General features: G+C 38.3%; 3 protein-coding genes and 2 pseudogenes across 4 annotated transcripts in view; 3 read left to right on the top strand and 2 right to left on the bottom strand.

Moving 5' to 3' along the window:
• LOC148718064 (uncharacterized) overlaps positions 1-24,268 on the top strand; it is an 82,273-nt pseudogene that overhangs the window by 28,865 nt on the left and 29,140 nt on the right.
• Positions 439-2,298, bottom strand: LOC148718069 (uncharacterized). Its single transcript, XM_088744071.1, has 3 exons — positions 1,997-2,298; positions 1,715-1,755; positions 439-1,402 (listed from the first exon to the last, which is right to left on the bottom strand). The coding sequence occupies exons 1-3, from the start codon at positions 2,049-2,051 to the stop codon at positions 1,034-1,036; spliced, it is 465 nt and encodes a 154-aa protein (XP_088600197.1). The 5' UTR covers positions 2,052-2,298; the 3' UTR covers positions 439-1,033.
• LOC111340111 (uncharacterized) lies at positions 10,277-16,008 on the bottom strand. The gene is made up of 9 exons (XM_088743162.1): positions 15,010-16,008; positions 14,600-14,908; positions 14,377-14,462; positions 13,586-13,944; positions 13,140-13,270; positions 12,822-12,955; positions 12,513-12,702; positions 12,196-12,375; positions 10,277-11,981 (listed from the first exon to the last, which is right to left on the bottom strand). Exons 1-9 carry the CDS (start codon positions 15,044-15,046, stop codon positions 11,830-11,832), a joined length of 1,578 nt encoding a protein of 525 aa, XP_088599288.1. The 5' UTR covers positions 15,047-16,008; the 3' UTR covers positions 10,277-11,829.
• LOC148718068 (uncharacterized) lies at positions 16,040-18,606 on the top strand. The gene is made up of 2 exons (XM_088743161.1): positions 16,040-17,996; positions 18,473-18,606. The coding sequence occupies exon 1, from the start codon at positions 16,492-16,494 to the stop codon at positions 17,599-17,601; it is 1,110 nt and encodes a 369-aa protein (XP_088599287.1). The 5' UTR covers positions 16,040-16,491; the 3' UTR covers positions 17,602-17,996; positions 18,473-18,606.
• The window catches only part of LOC148718067 (uncharacterized), a 6,478-nt pseudogene continuing 226 nt past the window's right edge, over positions 18,017-24,268 (top strand). The window contains exons 1-10 of the transcript XR_015994642.1: positions 18,017-18,626; positions 18,772-18,979; positions 19,351-19,524; positions 19,770-19,891; positions 19,991-20,384; positions 20,564-20,625; positions 20,838-20,881; positions 21,194-21,447; positions 21,871-22,232; positions 22,527-24,268. The exon at positions 22,527-24,268 is cut by the window's right edge and continues 226 nt beyond it. The product of XR_015994642.1 is annotated as an uncharacterized LOC148718067 (transcript). The remainder of the gene's footprint in view (positions 18,627-18,771; positions 18,980-19,350; positions 19,525-19,769; positions 19,892-19,990; positions 20,385-20,563; positions 20,626-20,837; positions 20,882-21,193; positions 21,448-21,870; positions 22,233-22,526) is intronic.

The following is a 24,268-nucleotide window of genomic DNA, read 5'->3' as shown; positions in this document are numbered from 1 at the left end:
TTTCTCTTGATCCAAACTAAGCAAAATACCGGTTTCATTCGTACGATCGATATAATCTAAAATATCTCTAAGCAAATGTAGGTTTGAAGTGATTTTACGACCAGGCACAGAGCATGTTTGATCAGGGTCAACAATGTATTCTAACACTTTAGAGAGTCGCGAAGAAAGAACTTTTGAACATAACTTATAATCAACATTTAAAAGAGAAATTGGGCGCCAATTTTTTAAATTTTTCCGATCTCCTTTCTTAAAAATAACGCGCGTGTTACTTGTTTTCATCGAATCGCACATTTCTCCAACTTGATAACATGCATTTAGAACGCAACATAAATAAGGTGACAAGCGATCCCAAAACTTAACATAAAATTCAACCGAAAGGCCATCAGGGCCAGGCGACTTATTCCTATTCATATTTTTAATAGCAGAAGTAAGTTCTTCAAGCGTCATCTCGCCACGAACAACAGTCGACCTCCTAAAGGCCCGTTTAAAGAAATTGACGGTGCTTGTGACACAAATTGTGGACCGTATCCTAAGTGAAGTAAGGACTTGAAAATTATTTTGTAACAGGACATAAAATTTTGCGTTGCTATTTTTTGCGTCAACCGATATTTCAAGGGAACTCGATCTCGTGATTTTTCTGAAATAGCAAAATGAAGTCATGCAGAAGTTAGTATCAATAAGGTAGAAAACTCAAAGCGAGCCAAAAATGCATTTTAAGTGCACTGTTTGGTTTCTCTCGGTTACTCCTGCATAATGTCAGGATGAAAATTAAACCTCTTGGAAGGAGGAGTCCACGTAGAACTGCGGCTTGCAAGACAAATGAATCCGAGTCGAACAGGGCTCGTGGTATATCCAGCCAACTCTTTCAAACTCGTTTTCAGGCCTTAAGCCAATATGCAAATTCTCCTTAACACTCGTCGTTTAGTATTTGTTGCCAGAACTTGATAATCAATCGAGAAATGTTCCCTCGATGATATGGATCCCCTGTCTCGCACCTTGGCCCGTCACACCCCACAGATTTTTGACAAACTAATCACTTCATAACTTTCCCAGTGGAGGGACTTCGTGTTCCCCTGGTGGACCAGTTCCGTCGGAATTTCGGAGATTCCTTATCGGCCTTTTTCGCCCGGCATGACGAAGATGAGCGCTTGAACGGCAACGGAATAAAAAGGTGCTTACCGGGTGCAGCACCAGACAGAGAACTAAGGGAAGAAGACAGAGAAGACGAGGAAGACGCCACCCTCAGGTCCTCAGTGCTAGAGCTGAGAAGTATTGGTTTGACAGACGCCACAGAACCTGAACGCTGTGTTTTTTGATCGGTCAGGGGTACACCATACACCTCTACTACAGCTTCCAAGAGCTTTACAAAGAGCTGCGCACGGCTTGCCTGACCGCTTTGCTCCTGCGAAAATTAATAACATGGATTTTTTACCCGCACAAAGGTCTAGATCCTAGCAGAATACAGGACCCTTGTTTAATGTGAACCTTCTAATTGCCTAGCTCAACATAGAGTTCTCTGTGTCTCGGTGGTAAACCATAGGACTGCGAAATGTGAAGGTCTGAGGTTTGAATTCTCGAGGGAGATTCGCATTTTTTCGTTTCCACGATCTCTTGAAATGAACTACATCTTGTAAGACCCTTAAAAGTAGTTTCAAAGCTAATCTTAAACACAAAGGTCACTGTGAGCAAAATCGCAGCAGTACAAAATGCATACCTTAAACTTCGTGAAGCGACTGAATCCGGAAAATCCAAATGCTGAAAGAGCAAAAACGCAGACAAATTAGTCTTTGTTTTCTTTTACGCCTTGGAAGACGAGGAATTAAAGTCGTACACGAAGCCATCATGTTTACGCGGGAAAAACAAATAACTTCCTCACATTAAAAACAGAGACTTCATGACCTATAATTAAAATTATTTTTTGTACCTCTTAGTTCCACATCACCTGGAAATTAAACGTCATTGCATACAGTTCAGCTGTACTTTGATTTTCACTTACTTGATAGATAGCTTGACTTCATAACAGGATCGTCGTTTAGCTTTACAGCGCTCATTGAATGTACGATTGTCTGTATCGCTTTCAGAGTGGCTACATCATCAGAATGGCCGAGCACAATGGATAGATCCGAGTCTAAGAGATTATAACTGCACAAGAACAAAAAAAAAATTAGCTAGAATGTTTTTCTCTTCTCTATTATGTGGGGTGGTAATTAACTACTCTATCAAAAACAAAAAATAAACTAGGTAACTAGTTTTTAGTTTCGAGATTCGTTAGCGGGCAAATGAAACAATTGGTAGATAACAGGCAGTAGCTAATTTTGGAAAGCTGATGATTAGAGCCTGCCAGAAGGCTTTCATTATGGTTGCAGCATGGGTGGGCGGTAAAGCATGCGCGAGGTCTGTGAGGGGTCTGACACTAAAAACCTTTCGCGGACCTCCTACGCACTCACATCGCTCGCCAGCTTGGAATACCTTTTGAATTAGTGTAGAAAATTTGGTGTCATATCAAGATGTATTTCTCATGACTTATTCGCTGGGAAACGCTCTAGTATCGTAAAATTACAAGTATGAAAATAGAGGGTTAGCGACGTTCTAGTGTGCCTTGGAAATGCATATGAGCAGCTGATAAGGACTATTTAATAATTAGAGTACTCACATGACAGGAAAAACTCCAGGGAATACCAAGCTAGCCTCCGCTAATACCTGGTACAAATACCGTGACTCTACATCTCCAGTGACGTGCTCAAGCAGCATTGCTTATCAAGAAACCAACAACTTGAATCAATAAAACTAGGGTCTCTCTGTTAGCGGAAACTCGCCCACACATACAGCTCGTTTGACCTCCTACAAAAACTCTGTGTATACACTTTCCGAATGCCACCAACAGCCCTGCTCAGTCACCCTTCAATGGACTTCCATTGCGGGAAAACGAGTAATATTTCAACAAATCCTTCTTTAACAATAATGAAATAACCTCTGTTCTGATTGGTCTGTGTGATTTCGTTATGTCGGTTTCTTGACGATCGATTGAACGTTTCTATGAAGCAAAACCAAAGCAATCCCGAAACACTTTTCGAAACTCAATTGAAAGTGGTTGTAATTCAGTTCACCCCGAGGGACGTCATTCCGAAATTATCCAAACAACCTTACCAGGGCGGTCAACAGCAAAGCTTGAGTCTGATTGTCGTTCACAATGCTTGGATCCAAGAGCATGTTTCGACATTCCGAGGGGCAAACAAAGGCCTCGTCACTAGTACTGTCATCAACTGTAATCACTATGGACACTTGGTGCTCTGTATTCAAGGACAGTTACGCTTCCGGAGAGACTTCCGTCAAGTTTGCCTGGAAAATTCAGGGTGGGGCTGTCGGGCTCTTTTTTGGCACCCGGGCGCAAGCTAGAGCGAACTTCCTCAGATACGGGTAACAAAGCTACGAAGAATCAAAGTCAAACAATCTTCCGTAGTCAAGTTAGAAAACTAAATGTGATTGAACTTTTTAATGAGTAGTTTTCGTTCTCCCCACCCCCGAAAAAAAGGCGCCTAAACGCGTCAGGGGCTACCTTCAGCTCATATGCTTTTATTTTTTCTATGACAAGGTATTTTCGAGGTTTTATTTCAAGAGAACATAAGTTCTACCAAGTTTTCAGGACTTTTGCAATTCACAGAACCTTTGCAAGACAACTTTTACACAGACCAAAACTAACTTCAGCTTGAAGGGGAATAAAAATATTAGTTCGGTACAGTAGGAAAATAACAGAAAAGAAGCAATGATTAACCCCGAGTGAAAAAGGATAATTGGGGAGGAAGTAAAACAAAACGAATTACAAAGTCGAAACTAAAAACTTTGGGCGAATTCTACCAAGAAGCAAAAATCTTTGGTGACTTCGCCCAGTTTAACATTAGGCATTTCTCTGCAGTAAGGAACACTTTGTGAGTCCTTTAACTTACCAGCCAAATACGCAAGATTTTCTTCGTTGACTATAAAAGAACCACGACTGCAAGGAAATTAAAGAGTCATCAGTTCCCTTACGCTGACTGTATCAAGCGTCATTTCAACAGACTGCAATGACATGCTACAATACAAATGACAATGAAGAGCTATTGCCCTTAGAATCCCTAAGAATGGCCAGCATCTAATTTCTCCTTACGGTATGACAGCTGAATCAACCAATGAGGTCATGAGAAGTTAAAAAAATGATCGCCAACTAAATAAGCTCCTAAGTGCTTTGAACTTCTTTTTCTCAGTTCCAAAGGAGATTAAGAAGATTAAACCGGAAAGTATGGAGAATATGCACTCGGATGTTGAGGTTTAGAGGGTAACGCAGCAAAACGAGGCGCGTTTCGTAAAAACAACAAGCCAATTAGAGCTAAGGAAAATGTCACAAGGAGTAAATGGGAACTCAAATTTAAAACAAACAAACTTTAAGAAGCGCCGGAAGACACACGTGACCAAGATGTGATTAGTTAAAATATTGACGTCAATTTCTTTTTTACAATAAAAGTATGATTTTATTTAAGTTTTCGGAAAATCACACGCGCGCGCATTGCGTGACACGACACGTCATTTTCATGATCCGTAACCTTATTGACAATGGTTCTCGACCAATAAGCGCGTGACAAATTCTACAATTATTGTAACAAAAAAATTTTCCAGCATCTCCTTGGTTGAAAAGGTAGCACGAATTCCTCATACCACTCACAGAGCAAATGAAGAAAAATCTACTGCAATCCCAGTTTGTTTTCGACATTAAGTTGCAATTAGCCTTTTCCAATCCATACCTGCCTTGTCTTCCGTTTGCTAGTGATGTTATACATCAAGTTCAGGATGCGAATACGAGCCGAAGAGGTGGCCTGGGGATGATATACTCCAACAAAAAATAAGCAGAAAACAGATTCAGTGGATAAAAACTATTTCACCAGTTTTAACTGACCATTAACTGTAAGGCAGAGCGTTCGTGTTACTGCTTTCATTAAGTTCCTCAGTTTTGGAAAACATTACTAATCCTGGGCACAAGTTGACACATGTAAAAGAGCCCTCCTTCTACTGACACAATAGCAAATCAAACACGCCAACAAATTTTAGAAAAATTGTACTCAAAGAAACAGTGCTATACCCTTTACAAGGTGTATCATCAGCGCAAAGTGGAAATTGTTTGAAAAGTGAAGGCCAACGAAATGGTCAATTTGCTTGCAGTGAAACTCTAGCAGTGGTTCTTCACGTACCACCATGAGAACTTTGTCCTCCGACTGTAGAAAAAGGAAAATAAGGACAAAGTGTAAGCCAAGTCATGTGTTAAACAAAGGTGTCATCTCTTTTAATGTGTAGACGGTAGCGTGGCCGAGTGGTCTAAGGCGCTGGTTTAAGGCACCAGTCATTTCATATCCAGAAGTCGGGAATGGATCTGGATCCTCGACTGGCCGTAGAAAATGCAATCAAAGGAGACATTCTGCAACATTTTGAAAGTTTTAAACCGACATTGAGAAGTTCGCATGGCTACAACACTAGAAATGGCTACTTACCTAGACTGCCTAAACCTAAAACGCTCCGACGAAGGGCTAACGCTCGAAACGTCAGCTTTTGGAATCGTTACGCTGGCCAATTTACCATTTCAACTTTGTTGATATATCCAGATTATTTCGTTACTCCCACCGACGTAGCCCCAAACAGTTTCTTTCGAAACTATCAGCCTTTAAACCTAAAACGGAATGCGGAAAGAGGGTGTCCTACTTCCGTTTTACAAATGACTGGATGTCCCTCCCAGTATTTTTAAGAAGGCCAATGCCATGCACAATTTTTAAGGAAAACCTTACAAGATTCTTAATGGTTAAATACTTTAAATGATGGTTAAACTTTAGATATACGCCGTTTTGGATCTGTAACAATTGTATTTCTTATTTTAGCTTTTAATACTTTTTATTTTTACGGAGGACCTCCCTGAAAACCACGTATTTACGTGACGGGCGCTTCCTCCTTAAAGATTGTTTATTATTATTATTATTATTATTATTATTATTATTATTATTATAACCTGTTTGCAAGCGGTCTAAAGAGGTGTGCCTCTCTGTGTTCACGAATCCAATATGTCCAGAACGTTTCAGTCACGTCCGCTTCACAAAGTACAAATTTGTGAACGAGAGGTGTACTGATTGATGTCTATGCAAAGTGTACTAGTTTCGATGAAATGCTTGTGCAAATCTTTACTGTGTGCCTTGTCGGTGACCGAGAAGACACTGTGACAAGTCTGCCCTAATTTGTATTCACAGCAAATTCCAAAAGACCTCCTGTATTTTCATGAAGACATTTTTATTATTTTCAGGCTAATTTATGAGCCCGAAGAAAGCGTAATTCAACGAGGGGGTACAAAAGATACGAGATACATTTACATTTTACATTTTTACATTTATATAGCGCAGACTTCTATGTAGATATATTCAGTCGCGCTTCACAATATTGTAAGGTTGAGATCGGACGTCAGCATTTTTATCAGGCGCCTCTGGCAGCCACTTCAGGTCCATGTAGCGATCTCATTTTCCCACCCATCACACCCCGGGGAGGAAATCCACTACACAGTAATCTCGCGCAGGGGTAATTTACGTCCCCTACCCCTAACCCTGCAGGAGACGGGACCTACGGCTTTACGTCTTATCCGAGAAGACGAAGCAATGTGAGTGAAGCGTCTTGCTTAAGGACATAACGTCATGCCCTAGCCAGGACTTGAACCCGGCCAACCGACCCAGAGTCCAGCGCACTGAGATTAACTTGAGCTGACCTTAATGTTTACGAATAAGGTTAAAAAGTCAAATGAAAGAGAAGGCGAAAAGCATAATGTTTTCTGCTCAAAATGCTATGAAATAATACGACAGCAACAGTTACAACTGGATGCTTGAAACCTCAGCTTGTAATTAAGATTACTTCTTGTTCGATTTGACGCTAACTGGAAAAAGTCTTGGAATTCGAGATTACTGAGAGAAAATATACATTTATAACATTCGATCAGAGAAAAATACAGTCTTCGATTCTTTAATGATTGGTGACCACTTTAAAATGGAGGAACGTTCCTCGTAGTCCATTTCGCCTCTCTTTTGGCCAAGAGCCAGTCTCGACGCTCTTCTCTGGACTTTTTCCAGCAAAACAATGTCTTTTACCAGAAAGGGACACCACACTGGAACCGCATATTCTAGTATCGGCCTTACTAAAGATTTGTATAGCAAAAAGAATTCACTTACGCTATTAGACCCAAGCACGCGCTTAATTACCCCAAGGACTTTGTTGGCTTTGTTGACCACCACGGGAATATGATCACTCCATGATAGATCGAACGATATTGTAATACCGAGATCTTTGATATTTTTCACACTCTTTAGAATTTCACCGTTTGGATCAAGTGTATAGCTCCCTTTCGACTTATCTTGTTTGTGCGTTATTCTCATTGTTTCACATTTATCGGGATTAAATTTCAACTGCCAGGTTTTACACCATTCAGTGAGTCCAAACAAGTCAGATTGTAGCACATACGTATCCTCAGGAATGTTTACTATCTCCCTACAGAGTTTAGTGTCGTCGGCGTACAATTTCACAGCGGAAGAAACTCCAGCTGATATATCATTGACGTACATTATGAACAAGATGGGCCCTAAAATTGTTCCCTGAGGTACCCCTGATTTTACCTGAGTCCATGACGAATAGCTGCCGCGCAAAACAACACGTTGCGACCGACCAATTAAAACTGAAGCTTTAAAACCAATTGAGAAGAGGACCGTCAATACTGTGTCTTTCTAATTTATGAAGCAGACGTCTGTGTGGAACACTGCCAAACGCTTTGGAGGAGTCTAACAGAAGTACATCCGTAGGATTTCTCTTGTTACGAGATTTTTCCCAGTCGTTAAAACAGGATAACAGCTGTGTAACCGTAGAGCGACCTTTCATGTACGCAAATTGATTCGGTTTGAAAATATTGGCTTCACCCCAAAACTCCATAATATGGTGTTTTACTATTTGTTCTGCTAGTTTACACACGATCGATGTTAGTGAAATCTGACGGTAATTGTTTCTGCAGTTTTTACTGCCCTTTTTGAACAAAGGTGTTATATCGGCGCATTTCCACTTGCTAGGTAATTGGCCAACAGCGAAGGACTTATTGATTAATGCACATATAGATGGAAGAGAGCCGATGCACATTCCCTCAAGATGCGCGGCGACAAACCGTCAGGCCCAGGGGACTTGTAAGCATTTAAATTCTTCAACAGCTTTTCAATCTTATTAACAGAACAATAGATATTAAAGAGCTTAGAGGTGACAACATAATCAAAATTGGGAACGTTATATGTAGAAATGTCTAAATTAATGTATCCGTTCAAAGCTTTTTAAAAAAAGGGTACATCAAAAAGAAGTCGTCTATGCTCTAGAGACAGTAAATTAAGTTTAGAAATACGAACTTTATAGTCATCATCAGATTTGAGAATGAACTTTGTTGCACGTCGCTGTATTCTTTCCAATTTAGTAATACTTCGCAGTGAAAGGTGACCAAACAACAGACCCGTATTTCAGCTGTGACCTAACCAGAGCGCAATATAGAGTTCTTAGTGTTGAAACATCCTTCAAATCTCTGCAATTCCTTCTTATGAAACCAAGCACTTTGTTCGCCTTACTGGAAATCTTATCTATGCGAGAGTTCTAGGACAGGTTGTGGTTAGTTAGCAAGCAAATATCTGAAAATTCAGCTGTAACGTGAAGGGTGGTACCACCCAGTTGTAGAGGAGCAAGAATAGGCGAGCGATTCTTGGTAATCCGCATTAACTTGCATTTCTTGGTATTGAAGCTCATATGATTTAGTCGACTCCAAGAAACCAGGTTATTTAGGTCATCTTGAAACGATGAATGATCGCATGGATGCTCAATGACCCTTGAGATTTTACAGTCTTCTATCTACATATAAAGCCACCAGACTTGTAGGAGAGACCTTATGAATGGACTGCCCTCTTAACGATTCTTTCCTTATTGAGATGAAAAGTGTAATTGTCCCGCTCAGCTGCTTCACATTTCCTTTCAATTAGTTTATAGGGTTAAGCGTTACATCAAAACAACACCCATTAGCAGTAAGTTTATTTATTTCCCAGTCCATCACCTGTTTGCTACATAATATAGTACTACACAGTAAATCGTTAGATGTTTAGAAACCCTTTCCACCCTAATGAATGCACATTCTCTATACTTTCCCTGTACATTTTCTGTGCTACTGACAACGATTATTTGTGCAGTAGTCAAGAGATATTCTGAAAGGTGATACTTTCCTTTATTATCCAACTACACTCCGTAGAGTACAAATAACGCCATAGACGAGCACAAACATCACGCGGTATTTGTACTCAGAAAAACTTACTTAATTTATGATCACATATCTACCATAGAGTTAGTCTGCACATAAATAATTTAAAAGTAAACATTTGTGAAGAGCCTGGAATAAACAAGAAGTTTGAGTCCCTGCGAGTATTCCAACCTCAGCCAATTCCAATGTTTTCTCATCAAATCTATAACTCTAAATGTAATAATGATCAACCTTAGAGTATAAAATAACTAACCATCAAAAAATTGTTATTCTAGGTTTCATATGCTTACTTATTGTATGAGTGGAAGGGTAGGATAGGAAAATATTTGGCTAGAGGTCATAATGTGCAAAATGAGCCTCCTTGATCCACATGTTTTCTTGCCTAACTCGACCTAACTCAATTTCCAACCGTTTCCTCAAATAACTACAGTAGCTGCTTTTCATCTGTCTTCTTGAATTTGACTTCTCATAGAGCCGTATGCACGACCGTGAAGTATTGTTCACGACCATAAACGACCTTATTTGCTCCATTTTGTACAGTACTTATGCAAATCTATTTATTTTTTAAAATTTTCTCTTTACAGTAAAAATACACTTCTGGCCCCTCGAGGCAGATGATAATTATATTTTTTACTAACCTGCTTAGCATTTCTGACCCAAAATGTGATGTGATTAAAAGCCACAAAAGACCCAACCTGCGGCTGAAAATAGAGAGATATATGTTTACACTCGAATAGAGATTCCCATTTGTTTAATTTAAACACGTAATTTTTTAAGTACAGATTTTCTGAAGTAAGAAATTTGGAAAAAAATTAAACTTTACCATGGTCTACTTACTAAGGTTATAGCAAAGAATCGCCAACATCACCGAGCGGCTGTCCATGAACTAAGACTCACGGCTGAATCAACAATTTCAGTGACTCAATCGGCCATCCAAATTTATATATGTTTCAGTCAATTTCAAAAAAGTTTAATTGGTTTCTTTCAACTTGTTACTAAACAGTAAAAAAATGAGCATGTTTGCGTCTACTTTCCCAGTTATCAGTGGTGAACGATACCCTAATATTATGATAGCTCGCCCAAACAGCGGCACATATGTCCCTCGAATGGTTAAGTAAACCATTTAAATGTCGATTTCTTTTTCAGAGAAGAAAACTTGTCAGTACTATTTATGATTTCAATACAATTGTGCCACACAAAAAGGCCATGGAAATTTCCATGTAATAATCATTCACGTATACTTAACAGTATCAATCATTGTTAAACAAAATTGAAAGGGGTACAAGCAAATTTCCATGTAATAACCATTTATGCATAAAAAAAAATATTTTCAAACACTTTTGGCCAAAACAGGTCTATGGAATTTTCCATGTACATGTAATATTCGCGTACACAAAACAGTATCGAACATTCTTGATCAAAACAGGTACATAAAAATATTCATGTAATACTCATTTAAACGTAAAAAAAAAAAAAAAAATTGAACGGGTACATGGAAATTTCCATGTAATACCCATCTACGCGTAAAAAAATTAATTTCAAACACTTTTGGCCAAAACGGGTCCATGGAATTTTCCATGTACAGATAATACGTACTCGCGGATACAAAACAGTATCAAACATTCTTAATCAAAACAGGTACATAAAAATATCCATGTAATACTCATTTAACGTTAAAAAAAAAATAACAATTTCAAACGTTCTTGGGCAAAAAGGGTACATAGAATTTTCCATGTAATACTTATTCACGTATACAAACAGTATCAATCATTCTAAGCCAATTTAAACAGGTAAAAGGAAATTTCCATGAAATACTTTTACGATTTCATTGTGCCGGATAGTGCCTCACCAAAATGATCCATGGAAATTTCCATGTAATACTTATTATCCACGTATACAAACAGTATCAAACATTCCTGACCAAAGCGGGTACATGGAAATATCCGTGTAATACTCTTTCACACGCAAAAAACTATAATAATTTCAAACTTTCTTAGCCCAAAATGGGTGCATGGAATTTTATAAGTAATACTGACTCAAATTTAGCGTCCGAAATACCTTTTCAAAACAGGTTTATGGCAATTTCCATGTAATACTCAGTCAGATTTTCAAAATAGCGTCTGATTCGTGTCAAAAGCAGGTCCATGGAAATTTCCATGTCATACCCAGTCACGAAGTAAGTACAAAAATTTTACCCAATTGTTATTCAAGTGTGTTCTTTGATAAAAGTGTCTCAATAGGGTAATGGTTTTTACAGCTAACGGCAAATTTCTTTCCGTTGCGTTCAAATGAAAACAAATCTCCCGCTAGACTTTTTTTAAGACAAACGGTCAAAATTTTTCAATCTTTTTGCCTTGCGGCGAAATTTGTTTGCTTTTTAACGGCTAACGGTTAACCTCATTGAAATGACTCTTGACTGATCTGTTCGAAACTTTCACTCAAACAATTTTTCCGGCGAAGGGATTATAAATCTACATTCAGTTCGATTGTCTTGCAAAGCAATTTCTCTACTCGTCGTTATCTTTGGACCCTGATCCCTCGCATGCTGAACGGCTCAGTGTGACAGCTTCTTTCCTAAAACCAGAAACAGGCTTCTCGTCATTATATACGGATAATAAGTTCACGTTCCTTTGAACCGACGGTTTCAGGCAGGAACTCACTGAAACATAAAAATAAGGGATAAACAAGTTATTACCTTTTGCAGCTATTGGCATTGTTTAAAGATGTTTTGACTGCAGGCTACTGCAAGTCAGCAATTTTGTCTCACTTCCATTAACCATTTTCGTAACTGTATTATGGCACAGAAAATAAAGGACTCAATGTCTGTAAAATGTGCAACTTTACTACATTTTGTTTGTATAATTGTGTCTTACTCAGAGTATACGAGTGTCCAAACTCTAATACAATCCCTCTTGGAGGCACGAAAAGCTTTATGATGTGCTGCATGAGGTCCAACTCATTCTCAGCCACAAACCAATTTGTGGCACTTTTCGATGGTGTGCCAACAATAATGACACAATTTTTTTCGACGACATCTGTCAGTCCAGGGCCAGCTGTTTGCAAGAGATTTAAGCATTCAGAGACTATCATGCCACACTGAGTCGTTTAATTTATCACTAAATTAAGACTTAACACTAAATGGAAATTGGAAATTTTCTAAACCAAATGACAAAAACAAAGAAAGTGTTACCTTTAGCGGACATCCTACTCCAGGCAACATACAATGTGTAAGCCTTCCCTCCCGGGGTACATTCCTCCAGGGTTTGTGTAAGGGATTCATCTCTTTCTCTTACAACAATGATGTAGTGAGTCATCTTTAGCCTTGTGTTCAGGCCACATATCTGCCTTAAAGTAGACTTTAATTTTTCCTCACTCCAGTTCTGGAAAGTTGTCAAATTTGAAAAATTAAAAGCAGTCAACAATACCCTCCTTTGCATGTAAGAATCTTTATAAGAGAATTTAAGAAAAAGAAAAAAAAAAAAACAAGCGCTGAGCTTACTTTCTGTTTCTGTATAATGATTAGATCAGCACCACCAAAGGGAATTCCTTTCAGTGATACGGCAGAGACATTATGATCCTCAGAATAAATTGCGCAATAAAATTGCCCATTGATGCGCGAAATTATAGAGCGATCTGAAAGAAAGAGGAAAAGAAGCCATATAAGTACAGTTTAAAGTGATAGCATTGATTGCTTTCGACGCAGAAACATTCTTCTGTGTCATTTCTAAGCTGTTGGTACGGTAATTAACCAAAAGTGACAAAATTTCCTAAATAACTTGCACCTATTATCGCCTTCTATTAGTTGTAGGAACTATACCGTTGTCTTCTTCTGCCACTTCAGCTTGAAGGGCTCTTTCGACGAGTGCCATGAAATCGGCACTTGCCTTCCCCTTTTTGACAGTGCTGATAAACGGCTGAAGGACATCGCGTCCAGTGAAATGGGGAAACCTTTAATGCCAAGAAAAGTAAAAAGCTGTAAGAGCACAATTACTCCTCTCCATAAAAAAAATTATGATAAAAAAACTGTACTTGGCAATTTATCTTGTGGCTTTGAGCTTAGTGTTTTTGAACTATATCACTATTCTAAAACAAGGCCATTGTACAGAAAATGGATCATAAATTGATAGATGCATTTCGAAGTAAGAATTTTTTATCACAATGGACATGGACACATGAACAAAACTTTGTGTTTAAGTAAAAGTGTAATCAAAAGTGGTAATAATTGAGTTTCGAAGTTGTTAAACTGTTATATTGAATGAATACCTCTCTTCCGCCTCCTTCCATGATCGACAGCCAGCTTTCTTTACGAATTCCGCCTTCAGAGCTGCTGTGTTTTTTACCTCTACTGCCCTTTCCTTTAATTCTGCAAACGACAGTTTACCATCCGCCAAATTCCCCAACAGCTCCGCTAGCTGTTCAGTGTCCAGTCCCCTCAGGCACTTGAACTTTGAGGCAACGATGTTGGGCTGTTGCACCGCTCCGGAAAGCAACTTTTTGGCCTGAGAGACGCTGCTCGTCTGGTCCTTTATTTCAAATTTCTCATATGCCAGAAACACTTGTTCTAAGGCGGAGAAGGCTGGCTCCTGGAATCCGCTAAGCAGATATATGAATTCAAGAGACTCCTACAAAAGAGTGCAGTGTTGGATGCTTTTTTTCATTTATTCCTTATCAATATGAGTTAATTAGTTTACCTTTGAATTAATAACTGAACTGCAGTAGTTTCTCCATTCAGTTGTCTTCTGTCCCTTGAACTAATCTCTTAAAATTGAATGGCACAGCTTAACCTTAAAAAATATGACATAAATTATTCATTACACTTTAGCCATATCATTAATACTGGTTTTATTACAAATTGACGGACTACATTTGTATTTAGCGAGACAGCCCAAGAAAACAATTTGATTAAAATGGGACAACAACGTTAAAAAATTGTACCCAAGAAATATTACGAAGACAAAAAATAACTTTCTCTCTGCTTGTGTATCTAGACCGCACAAGAGGACTAGAACATACATGAAATGAGACAAATTTCTAGAAAGAGCAGAACTTAGTACCTTTTCTTGAGAAGTCATTTCATGATGGAAGCGGTCCATCCGGTTGTGCTTGAACGCAAGTTTCAGCACGTCTTTTTTTGGCATTTCTATAAGATAATCCATAATTTCGTGATCAGGACTTAGAAGTGTTACAAAAGAGCGTGACGGAAAAATGTTGATATTGTGTTGCTTCGTATTTCATAGCAAAATCTCCTGTGCGGAGATAAAGCTCTGGCTTACTAACCTGTAAACAAAATGACCTCCGTGTATTTATACTTGATATTCTCCGGATCTTCCGTTAGCATAGCCTGCATGGCCGCTCTTCGGTGGTTGCCACCGATCACCTCTAACTCGTATGAATCAAGCTTGTCCTCTTTGAATTCGTTTGGCCTTGAAACGCCTTTGATTATCGCCAACAATGGCTTTTGACCAAAAGGGACCTCATTATCCTTAAATTCGGTCACGAGGGATTTCACAAACACTTCATCGAGATCCCGAAGTGTGTAATCTTTCCTTGGGGCTTTTAAGCTCGATACTAGAACTTTTCGAGGCCCTGCACAAAAATGAGCTACTTTAGGAACCAATATACATAAAAATTCAGTAATGAACAATTTCGAATTCCCACCAAACGAAAGCTTTACAATAATCACTCACGCAAAGATATGGCGTAGCATTGCTGTGACGAATCCATTACTGGCTCATCTCCACTTTCGCTTGAAGATGTAGATGCACCGGATACAGATGAGACACTGGCGCTCACGTTTACGTTTGTCGACGTAGACGCCGTAATCGACAAGGTCTCAGCACCAAGAGAAAATTGTTCACTTGGTTGTGCCGAAATAGTGTTTGATTCATTCTCATCTCGCCGTTTTTTGGCTTGATTTTCCTCGCAGCCACTGGTAGAGAAACTACTCGCAGGTCGTTTGCCAGAACTTGACACGGGGAAGAATTCTACTTCAAGTAATTTTCTGACTTGTTCTCCAAATCTTGAAATGTCAGAAATTTCTCGGTACAACTGTTTATTGAGGTCGTCGGTGGGATTTAAGAACGTAACGTCCAGAAGAAGACTTTTTTCCGAGTTGTATTTTACCTAAGAAACAATGAATGCCTTGTGAAATATCATAAAACCATTTTACCTTATCTTTTAGGAAATACGTTGGTGCGAAAAGTAAATTCGATTGAAAATGCGGCATCGCCGGCTTATCCAAACACGTTTGGCGGAAACGAAGACCAGAAACGGAACTTTCTTGCGCTATTTTTGAAAAGTGTTGCACATTGATTGCTATTGTGCTCGCATTCCGAAACGCTTTAAATTTTTGTGGGAAATTTCATGTAAGCTAGCAGCTAAACTAAAATTATTTTCTTTGATTACGGTATATAGGTAGTAAAAACTTAAGAGTGAATGGTCAGAGTAAGCTAAACGCCGAAAGAGGGAAATCCATTGCTATAGACAGGCCAAGTTTACTTAGTGCAAACCTTTTGGAAGCCAAATTAAATGCAGCTAATCTCAGACTCGAGAACATTTATTCTCCTCGATCTTATTTTTCTATTGCACGATAAAAAAGGATCTTCATCTCGTACAAACTCAACATGATCTTTCTCAGAGCAAATTCTCTTTTCTTGTAACTAAAGATTAAAATTTTCAGAATTCTCGAAACGAACTTACCTTGACGGTTTCCTTAGATCTTCACTCGCGGGCTTCATGTGAACAACAGACCCAGGATCAGTGCCACCCTGCGCTAGAATGGGTGATTTATTGTGATGATGCAGCGTGCGTACCTCTCCGTTTTCTGCTTTCGTGAAATACCACTTTCTGCCGGAATAGTGCCGCTTTTCCCTTTTTCCTTCTTTCGAGTAAGGTAGTGAGGACCCTCTACTACGTGTTGTTGCCATATCTTTTCACTAACTGAATTTGTTGAGCCTGGCTTGTCAAATAGCTGACCGGCATAAACCCTGAAGAATGTGCGACGACAATTTTGAGCCCGTATCGTTTGTTTATTGGTTGATATACACACCCTTTTCGAAATTCTTTTGTATGCCCGATGACGTAGGAGTTTTGAAATTTCCGACAGCCGAACCACGCTGTCGAAGAAATCGTTAGTTTTTTCAAACTGAAATAGTAATACATGAACGGCTATGGATATGGATTACTCTAATTCGGTTGCAGAAGAGCCTCTGTCACTCTCGATTCTTTCAAGTTTCGCCGAAGAGCCTTTGGTAGAAACATCAGTAACTGAAGAAAGCTTTGAGAGCGGAGCTACTAGAATAGAAGAGTCAGCCGTGGAAGTATTTCAACCTCTCTTATCAAGCACGCCTGCTAAACGGAAAAGGGAAGCCTCGATCGGGTACGAATCGTCAGACTCTTCAAGAGCTGAAACACCACTCTCGCCTGAGCACAGAGCTTCTAAAGAGCAAGAAGTAGAAACTTCTAGCAATGCAGGTTGTGAGGACGATAACGATGTGGTCCTTTCTGAAAATGAAAGCTTCAGCGGTAGCAAGGCGAGAAGCGGCAACTTTGAAGGTAACATTTCTAATCAACTCTTCCCTAACTTCAAAAACAGAACGTTTTTCTTTATGTTTGAGGATAGTAATTCTCAATTCAGAAACACTGTAGTTGATCTAGGCGGAAAAGTAGAGGAATTCTTTGATGTTCTCAAAGTAACAGATCTCGTTGTGAAAAGCCGGAAAACTGCTTGCCAGCTTGTACCGTCTGTACAATTCAATATCCATTCACGAGGCCAAAGAGCAGTTAAGAGCTCCTCCAGGTATTTTCCCTCCACTGTTTCATATGATGGTAAAATCGTGGACGTCGCTGAAAAAAACGACATATCAGTGTATTCCAAAAGGGAATTTTTCCGACTTATCCAAAGTGAAAAACGAGATAGGAACGAACTGACCTCAAAAACCCAACGCCGGAAACGCGCAAAAATTAGAGAACTGAAACCTCATTTTATCAAAGTTGAAGATCAGTCCAGGAGGTTTTGCCCCATTTTCAAAGAATTTGACAAGTTTCCGACTTTAGACGTAGAGGAAGACCGGGAATCCAAACGGGCTTTGGGCGGCGCACACAAAGCAAGTAAAAAGGCTTATTGTGGACATTGTGAAGAGCACGTACTAGATAGTGAGCTGGATTTGCACTGCAAAGGGGAGCGTCACAAATCCATAATACAGCAACCAGGATACTGGAACAATCTTGACGCCCTAATCTATAAACTACCATCTATTGGGAAATTAGAGGATCAATGAAAAAGGCATTTCGATGTATTTTGATAAATTTTTTGATGTTAACAAGAATTGTAACATGAAGAGCCGAGTTTACGTAATTTTTGTTATTCAGTTCTACTATGTACGGGGAAGGTGGAAGGAATGCCTGACCTGATAATATAACATATTTAAAGTTCTGATTTAAAAATATCTGTTAAAGATTCAAGTTGTCTGCAATTTAGAAAGTTCCATCATACCTTCTTAGTTGTCATCTTAACCAAATTATGCATGTGGTAATAATAAAAAAGGAGAAGTTGAAATTTCTTGCCTCGTGAACAAAGAGACACGTTTAATTTCTGCCGTAGGGAAAGTTCGTAAAGTGAGAAAACCTGGAGGTTGCGATCGCGAGAAGTGCCATGCTGCTTCTTTGAAAGAAGGTGAGGCTAGGCTAGGCTCTAACCAAAGAAGTGATAATTGTGATAATTAGATAAGGAAGTATCACGAACTTCCCAATGACATATCGTCACGCATTCCTGAGTGTCGTTTACTAGAGAAACTGGGTTCGAAATACAGAGTGGACGTAAACACCAAAACAGCGAACAGCGTAACGACTTAAAAGAAAAAAAAAACCAACCAATCCGCCATTATTTCGTTGCTGGCTATGCCATATAGAGCAGAACAAGTGGGGAAGGGTAAACGTTTTGGTAGAGAGAGGAAACTTGGGTGATTTGTTTCCGCCGTTCGCTGTTTTGTTGTTTGCGATCGACAGTCATTTACTGCAAAATTAAGGCACGAAGGCGATTACTCGGCCTGGTTCTTAGACGATCCAAGAGCGCGCTCGTGATTTTGACGGATATTTGAGCAATTGGATTCAGAGATATTCATCATTCTGTGGGTTTCTTTATATTTATAGCAACAAAATCTGGATGTTGTGCTGAGAAATGCTTGGAAGTCATGGATCTTGCAGAGATGTGCATGATACGTACGAATCTTCAGGGCAATAACTCGCTGCAAAAAAGGCAGATCGTACTTGATTGGCTATGGATGCATGCCAAACCAAATAAAAGGTACAGTACATCTTATGTTTTCCTTTAGTTTCACCAACAAGTTTCTTCTCGTAGATTGTCTAAATCATTAATAAGACTAAATTAGATAAAACGTATTTGTAACCATCTCTTTATATCGTGATTCCTCATGTTTGTTTCCTTATAGTGACCTTCAAAGCATCCCTTATTATCTTAGTGGATACAAAGTATGCAGTACAGCATACCGCGTGGTTTTTGGACTAAGCGCAGCAGCTTTAAGTGAAACGTTTCGCAATTTTCACGCTGGTGTGAGAGTTTTGCAAAAATCAAGGAGCAAGAACTTAAGTCACAAGAGACTCATGGCCGAAACTTGGATGGAAGCATTCTTCAAAAGGGTAATGAATGCTCTGATCAACGCAATGCCTTAAGATTGATTGCTTCTTCATTGAACCATGGTACATAGACAGACCTGGCAAAGGTGGCTAATTAAGTCCTATGCGTCTCCACTCTCCACTTCTTAAAAAAGAAGAAAAAAAAAACAGAATACGACAATAAAACGAACTTCGTTTGGCATTTTGTTTAGATGTGAGCCTGTCTTAATGCAAACTTCTAGAAGTATCCCTCACAATATATTGCACTGATTACTTTGAACTCCTCAGTGCACTCAGCCATAGTTTAACAGAAATCCTAGTAACCTGAACTGATTTGTTTGTGTGCTATAAATCTTTACAACGACAACTTTACAACAACTTCTTGTTTCACATAGATTGGCGATAAGATGCCTGACACGGGAGCATTGCATCTTCCAAGCTTTCTGGACAAAACCATCATGTTTGGTTATTTGAAAGCTGATATGGAAGATGAGAATGAAGATGTCATCCATTACAGTACTTTTTGTCATCTCTTGAGAGATGTGTTTCCTTTTGTTAAAATACCCAAGGTGATATGAAGTTCCTGAATTTGTAGTGTTAGTTTTGAATGGTTATGTATAATTGACGATATACTAAGAACAATTGTTGTTTTAAATCCCTGGATCAGATGTAGTTTTCATGCAACTTTGACTACAATAACCCCAGACTGCAAAATAACAATACATTACATCAAAGCAATATCTCTAAAGGTTCAGATAATTGATTCCTTGTGACATTTCAATTTTCAGTACAAAGAAACTGTTGTTTACTGCAGGTAAACCGATTTACAAGATGTGATTACTGCACAGTATTGGGTGAGGAAAAGAGAAAAGCTCAAGATAAAGATGTGCGGAAATACTTGGACAAGCTTTTTGATTTCCATAATGATCTTCAAATGTAAGTGCTAAATTAATTTCAGTGAGACACATTGCTTGTGTTTTTAAATGTTAACTGTTTCCTGAAATATCTGTAATGAAACATTTTTTTTTTTTGTAGGAAAGAGAGAAAAGTGTATTACCACCACAGGGAAAAAGCTAAAAAGTATCCACAAAAATATGCATGTATTGCACAAGATGGTATGGATCAGGCAAAACTTCTCCTTCCACGATTAGTAGTTATTGCACATGCATATGCTAATGCAAGAAAACTCCGGACCCATTTGACTGGTGTGTTAAACCATGGGAGGCAGCCTAAAGGTTATTTTGACCTATTTCAATATCCCCATGATGCAAATCTCACCATTAACATATTACTCCTGGAATTGCAAAGTATGGGAGAAGACTTGCCTGATACCTTGTACCTTCAAATGGACAACTGTTGGAGAGAGAATAAAAATCAGTTTGTTCTCAACTTTTTAGCCCTTCTTGTGAAGCTTGACATTTTTGTTAAGGTATGTTGTACCCGCTGCTCATAAGGAAATGAAGTTTGAAAAGTGATACACTTAAATGAAATATAGTTTATCCTAATAATTTGTATTTAATGATTTGCAACAATCTACTGGCACTATGAGGTGGGGATGGCAGTGATCATGAACAAAAATTCCTTCAAATCCAATTCTTGTCTTTACAGGTAAAACTAAATTTCTTAATGGTTGGTCACACTCATGAAGCTGTTGACCAGATGTTTAACAAGTAAGAATCTGAGAATTTCATTTTCATTGAATTAAGTTGAGAGGGAAACTATCTTTGAGAATAGTTACATTGCAAAACCATCTTGTTAATGCTGCCGAATACTTAGTCAAAGTTTCACTGCTGGGATGATACTTATAATTGCCAGCTTCAAAATTCTAATTTTGCACATATGTTGTTGTTAACTGATAGTCATATTAAATTGTGTCTTACAGGCTTTCTGAATTTCTGGTAAAGAAGGACACAAGAACTTTTAAAGGTACTGTTAGGAAGAATGCAATCAGTGAACTTTTAGCTTGGAAAATGACTGTTAGGAATTAATCTTTTATAATTTGACCACCTGCCATATTTGACATGTATACCTGATATGTAAGCTGGTGTTATCCAATTAACAAACAAAATGAAAAGAATCAAAATATCTGCAGAAGAGTAGATTGGTATAATTATTGAGTCATGGCCATGTTTATACAATTATATTTTAAGCCTTCAATTGATTTATGTTTATCCTCTCCTGACAGTATAATATGGATGGATACAATATCTTAAAATGTTTTCTCTGGTTAATTGGTAGAGCTTATGACCTCCTTTGAGAGTTGTTACACCCCAACTCCAAAGGCTGTAGAGGTTGAACATGTTTTTGCTGTGAAGGAGTGGATGTCGCCCTTTTCAACTGTGCTCCACAACATCTCAAATCCTCATGCTTTTAAATTTACAAAAGCTCCTTCAGGAAAAGTCGTTATGCAGTACAAGAACTGGGGGAGTGACAAAAAGGAAAACTGGAAACCAGTAGACCCTGATCCAGAACAGTGGTTAACTATAGTGAAAGTGAGTGAAAATATCTGATGTACATTATGGAGCCGGAATAAATAAAAACAAAAAATCCCAACAATACTTTCGAGTGATAATTATACTCTGTTTATACACTGAAGATAATACCTGTTTTGCTCAGCTGGAGTATGATTATCTTACATTTTAATTCTTAGCATTATGCTTGACCAATAATAATAATAGTAATAATAATAATAATAATATTAGTAACAATGACAAGTGCTATTAGAAAAATGGCAAACTGATCTCTGTTACAGCTTGATGGTATTATTGTAATGAAGTTACTAATTAGAAGCTTATTTATTGTTTAGGTCTGATCTCATTCTCTAGTCTCATTCATGTCCTTCAAATATGAAATTTCCGGGATAAGTGTTTTTGCTACAGTTTTTTTAATGATTGAATTTTTATTATTTATGTCAGGCTGATGCAGAAATAAGTGTAGATGTCCCACCAGATTATGTTGCTCCAGATACAGAGAAGCTTGAGCTTCTGAGCGGCTCAGATCAGACATTGAAAAGTATTTCAGATCAAGATTGTTTCTGGAACAACATGAAGAAGATTGGGCATCACTACTTGACCCTGACAATACCAGATGACATCCGCCAGAAAGGACAGTTGCTTGGCCATTGAAAGAAATCATTGCAAATAAGGAAAGAGTTAAAGAAAGACAAAAACAATTGGAGGCTGCTGGGAATAGTGTGGGTTTTTTGGGGCAAAAACCTGAAGGTGTCCCTGAGGATGTGGATGATATGGTCAGAACTCAAGTTGCTCCTGTGCGAGAGGTGATTTATGCTCAAAATTAAGACATACAATGTGTGCTCAACTCAATTAAGCCTCCTACTCATGCAAACTTGTAGCTATTTTAAGTTGGCCAAAGCCTTTTGGTGTACGTGCCCACCAAACCTTTCCATCATGTGTTTTATTCAGATGCTGACTCAGCCACAGCTGAATTTTCCTTTAGGTGACCACACACACACACACGCACGCACACACACACACACACACGCACACGCACACACACTAAAATGCCTATCAATTATGGCTTTCACAATTGACTCAATTTATTACAATTTCAGGTGTACAGTGGAGCTTATAGGAGGCAGAGAGCTGTGGTCACCGAGGTAGATAACTTTGAAGGAGTTCTGCCAGGTTGCATTGTTGCGGTTAATCTTGAGGGAAACTACAAACCTCCCCATTTGGCAAAGGTAAAGGAAGTCACTAACTCTTCGTTCACTGTGGAGTGGCTAAAAGGTACTTACAAAGGAAAGTGGGTATCATGGCCTGGATGGACTTCCAGCGAAATTCCTAAAGAAAGTATAATCTATTTTGACATCGAATTAGACGAGAATGATAAACTAAGAAAGGAGTCTGTCCAGTACTTAAGAAGGAGATACAAAGAGTTAAAAAAAGGTGAAATGCATGATTGAGTATGCATGTATATCTATGTTCTTTAATTGATCCAGAAGTACATGGAAATTCCCATAGATCTTCCATCAACATGGTAAAATTTAAGATTTTCAGCTATAATCAATCTAAACATGTACATCGAAATTTCCATAGACCTCCCATTTACATGGTATAATGCAAGATTTACAGCTATAATTGATCTAAACATGTGCATGGAAATTTCCATAGACCTTCCATTAAAATGGTATAATGTAAGATGTTCAGCTATAATTGATCTAGACATGTGCATGGAAATTTCCATAAACCTTCCATTAACATGGTATAATGTGAGATGTTCAGCTATTAATGATCTAGACGTATGCATGGAAATTTCCATAGACCTTCCATTAAAATGGTATAATGTAACAAGTCATGTTCAGCTATAATTGATCTAGACATGTGCATGGAAATTTCCATAGACCTTCCATTAACATGGTATATAATGTAAGATGTTCAGCTTTAATTGATCTAGACATGTGCATGGAAATTTCCATACACCTTCCATTAACATGGTATAATGTAAGATGTTCAGCTATTAATGATCTAGACATATGCATGGAAATTTCCATAGACCTTCCATTAAAATGGTATAATGTAACATGTTCAGCTATAATTGATCTAGACATGTGCATGGAAATTTCCATAGACCTTCCATTAACATGGTATATAATGTAAGATGTTCAGCTTTAATTGATCTAGACATGAGCATGGAAATTTCCATAGACCTTCCATTAAAATGGTATAATGTAAGATGAAATTTCCCTAGACCTACCATTAAAATGGTATAATGTAAGATGTTCAGCTATAATTGATCTAGACATGTGCATGGAAATTTCCGTAGACCATCCATTAACATGGTATATAATGTAAGATGTTCAGCTTTGATTGATCTAGACATGTGCATGGAAATTTTCATAGACCTTCCATTAAAATGGTATAATGTAAGATGAAATTTCCATAGACCTTCCATTAAAATGGTATAATGTAAGATGTTCAGCTACAATTTATCTAGACATGTGCATGGAAATTTCCATAGACCTTCCATTAAGACGGTATATAATGTAAGATGTTCAGCTTTAATTGATCTAGACATGTGCATGGAAATTTCCATAGACCTTCCATTAAAATGGTATAATGTAAGATAAAATTTACATAGACCTTCCATTAACATGGTATACTGTAAGATGTTCAGCTATAATCGATCTAGACATGTGCATGGAAATTTTCATAGACCTTCCATTAACATGGTATAATGTAACATGTTCAGCTATAATCGATCTAGACATGTGCATGGAAATTTCCATAGACCTTCCATTAACATGGTATAATGTAAGATGTTCAGCTATTATTGATCTAGACGTACCCAGGTGGA

This window comes from Stylophora pistillata, chromosome 13, assembly GCF_964205215.1.
Source record: "Stylophora pistillata chromosome 13, jaStyPist1.2, whole genome shotgun sequence".
NCBI lineage: Eukaryota > Metazoa > Cnidaria > Anthozoa > Scleractinia > Pocilloporidae > Stylophora > Stylophora pistillata.
The sequence above is the reverse complement of the archived record's forward strand: the minus strand, read 5'-3'. Positions and strand labels throughout refer to the sequence as shown.

Excerpts from the sequence above, each read along its gene's own strand:
- LOC111340111 (XM_088743162.1), bottom strand. The coding sequence starts at position 15,046 with ATGGATTCGTCACAGCAATGCTACGCCATATCTTTGC. Across the intron at positions 14,909-15,009 it reads ATGCTACGCCATATCTTTGC|GGCCTCGAAAAGTTCTAGTA; the intron begins GTGAGTGATTAT and ends ATTTTTGTGCAG. Across the intron at positions 13,271-13,585 it reads TGGAAGGAGGCGGAAGAGAG|GTTTCCCCATTTCACTGGAC; the intron begins GTATTCATTCAA and ends TTGGCATTAAAG.
- LOC148718069 (XM_088744071.1), bottom strand. The coding sequence starts at position 2,051 with ATGAGCGCTGTAAAGCTAAACGACGATCCTGTTATGAAGTCAAGCTAT. Across the intron at positions 1,756-1,996 it reads GAAGTCAAGCTATCTATCAA|CATTTGGATTTTCCGGATTC; the intron begins GTAAGTGAAAAT and ends TTGCTCTTTCAG. Across the intron at positions 1,403-1,714 it reads GTCGCTTCACGAAGTTTAAG|GAGCAAAGCGGTCAGGCAAG; the intron begins GTATGCATTTTG and ends TAATTTTCGCAG.
- LOC148718068 (XM_088743161.1), top strand. The coding sequence starts at position 16,492 with ATGGATATGGATTACTCTAATTCGGTTGCAGAAGAGCCTCTGTCACTC.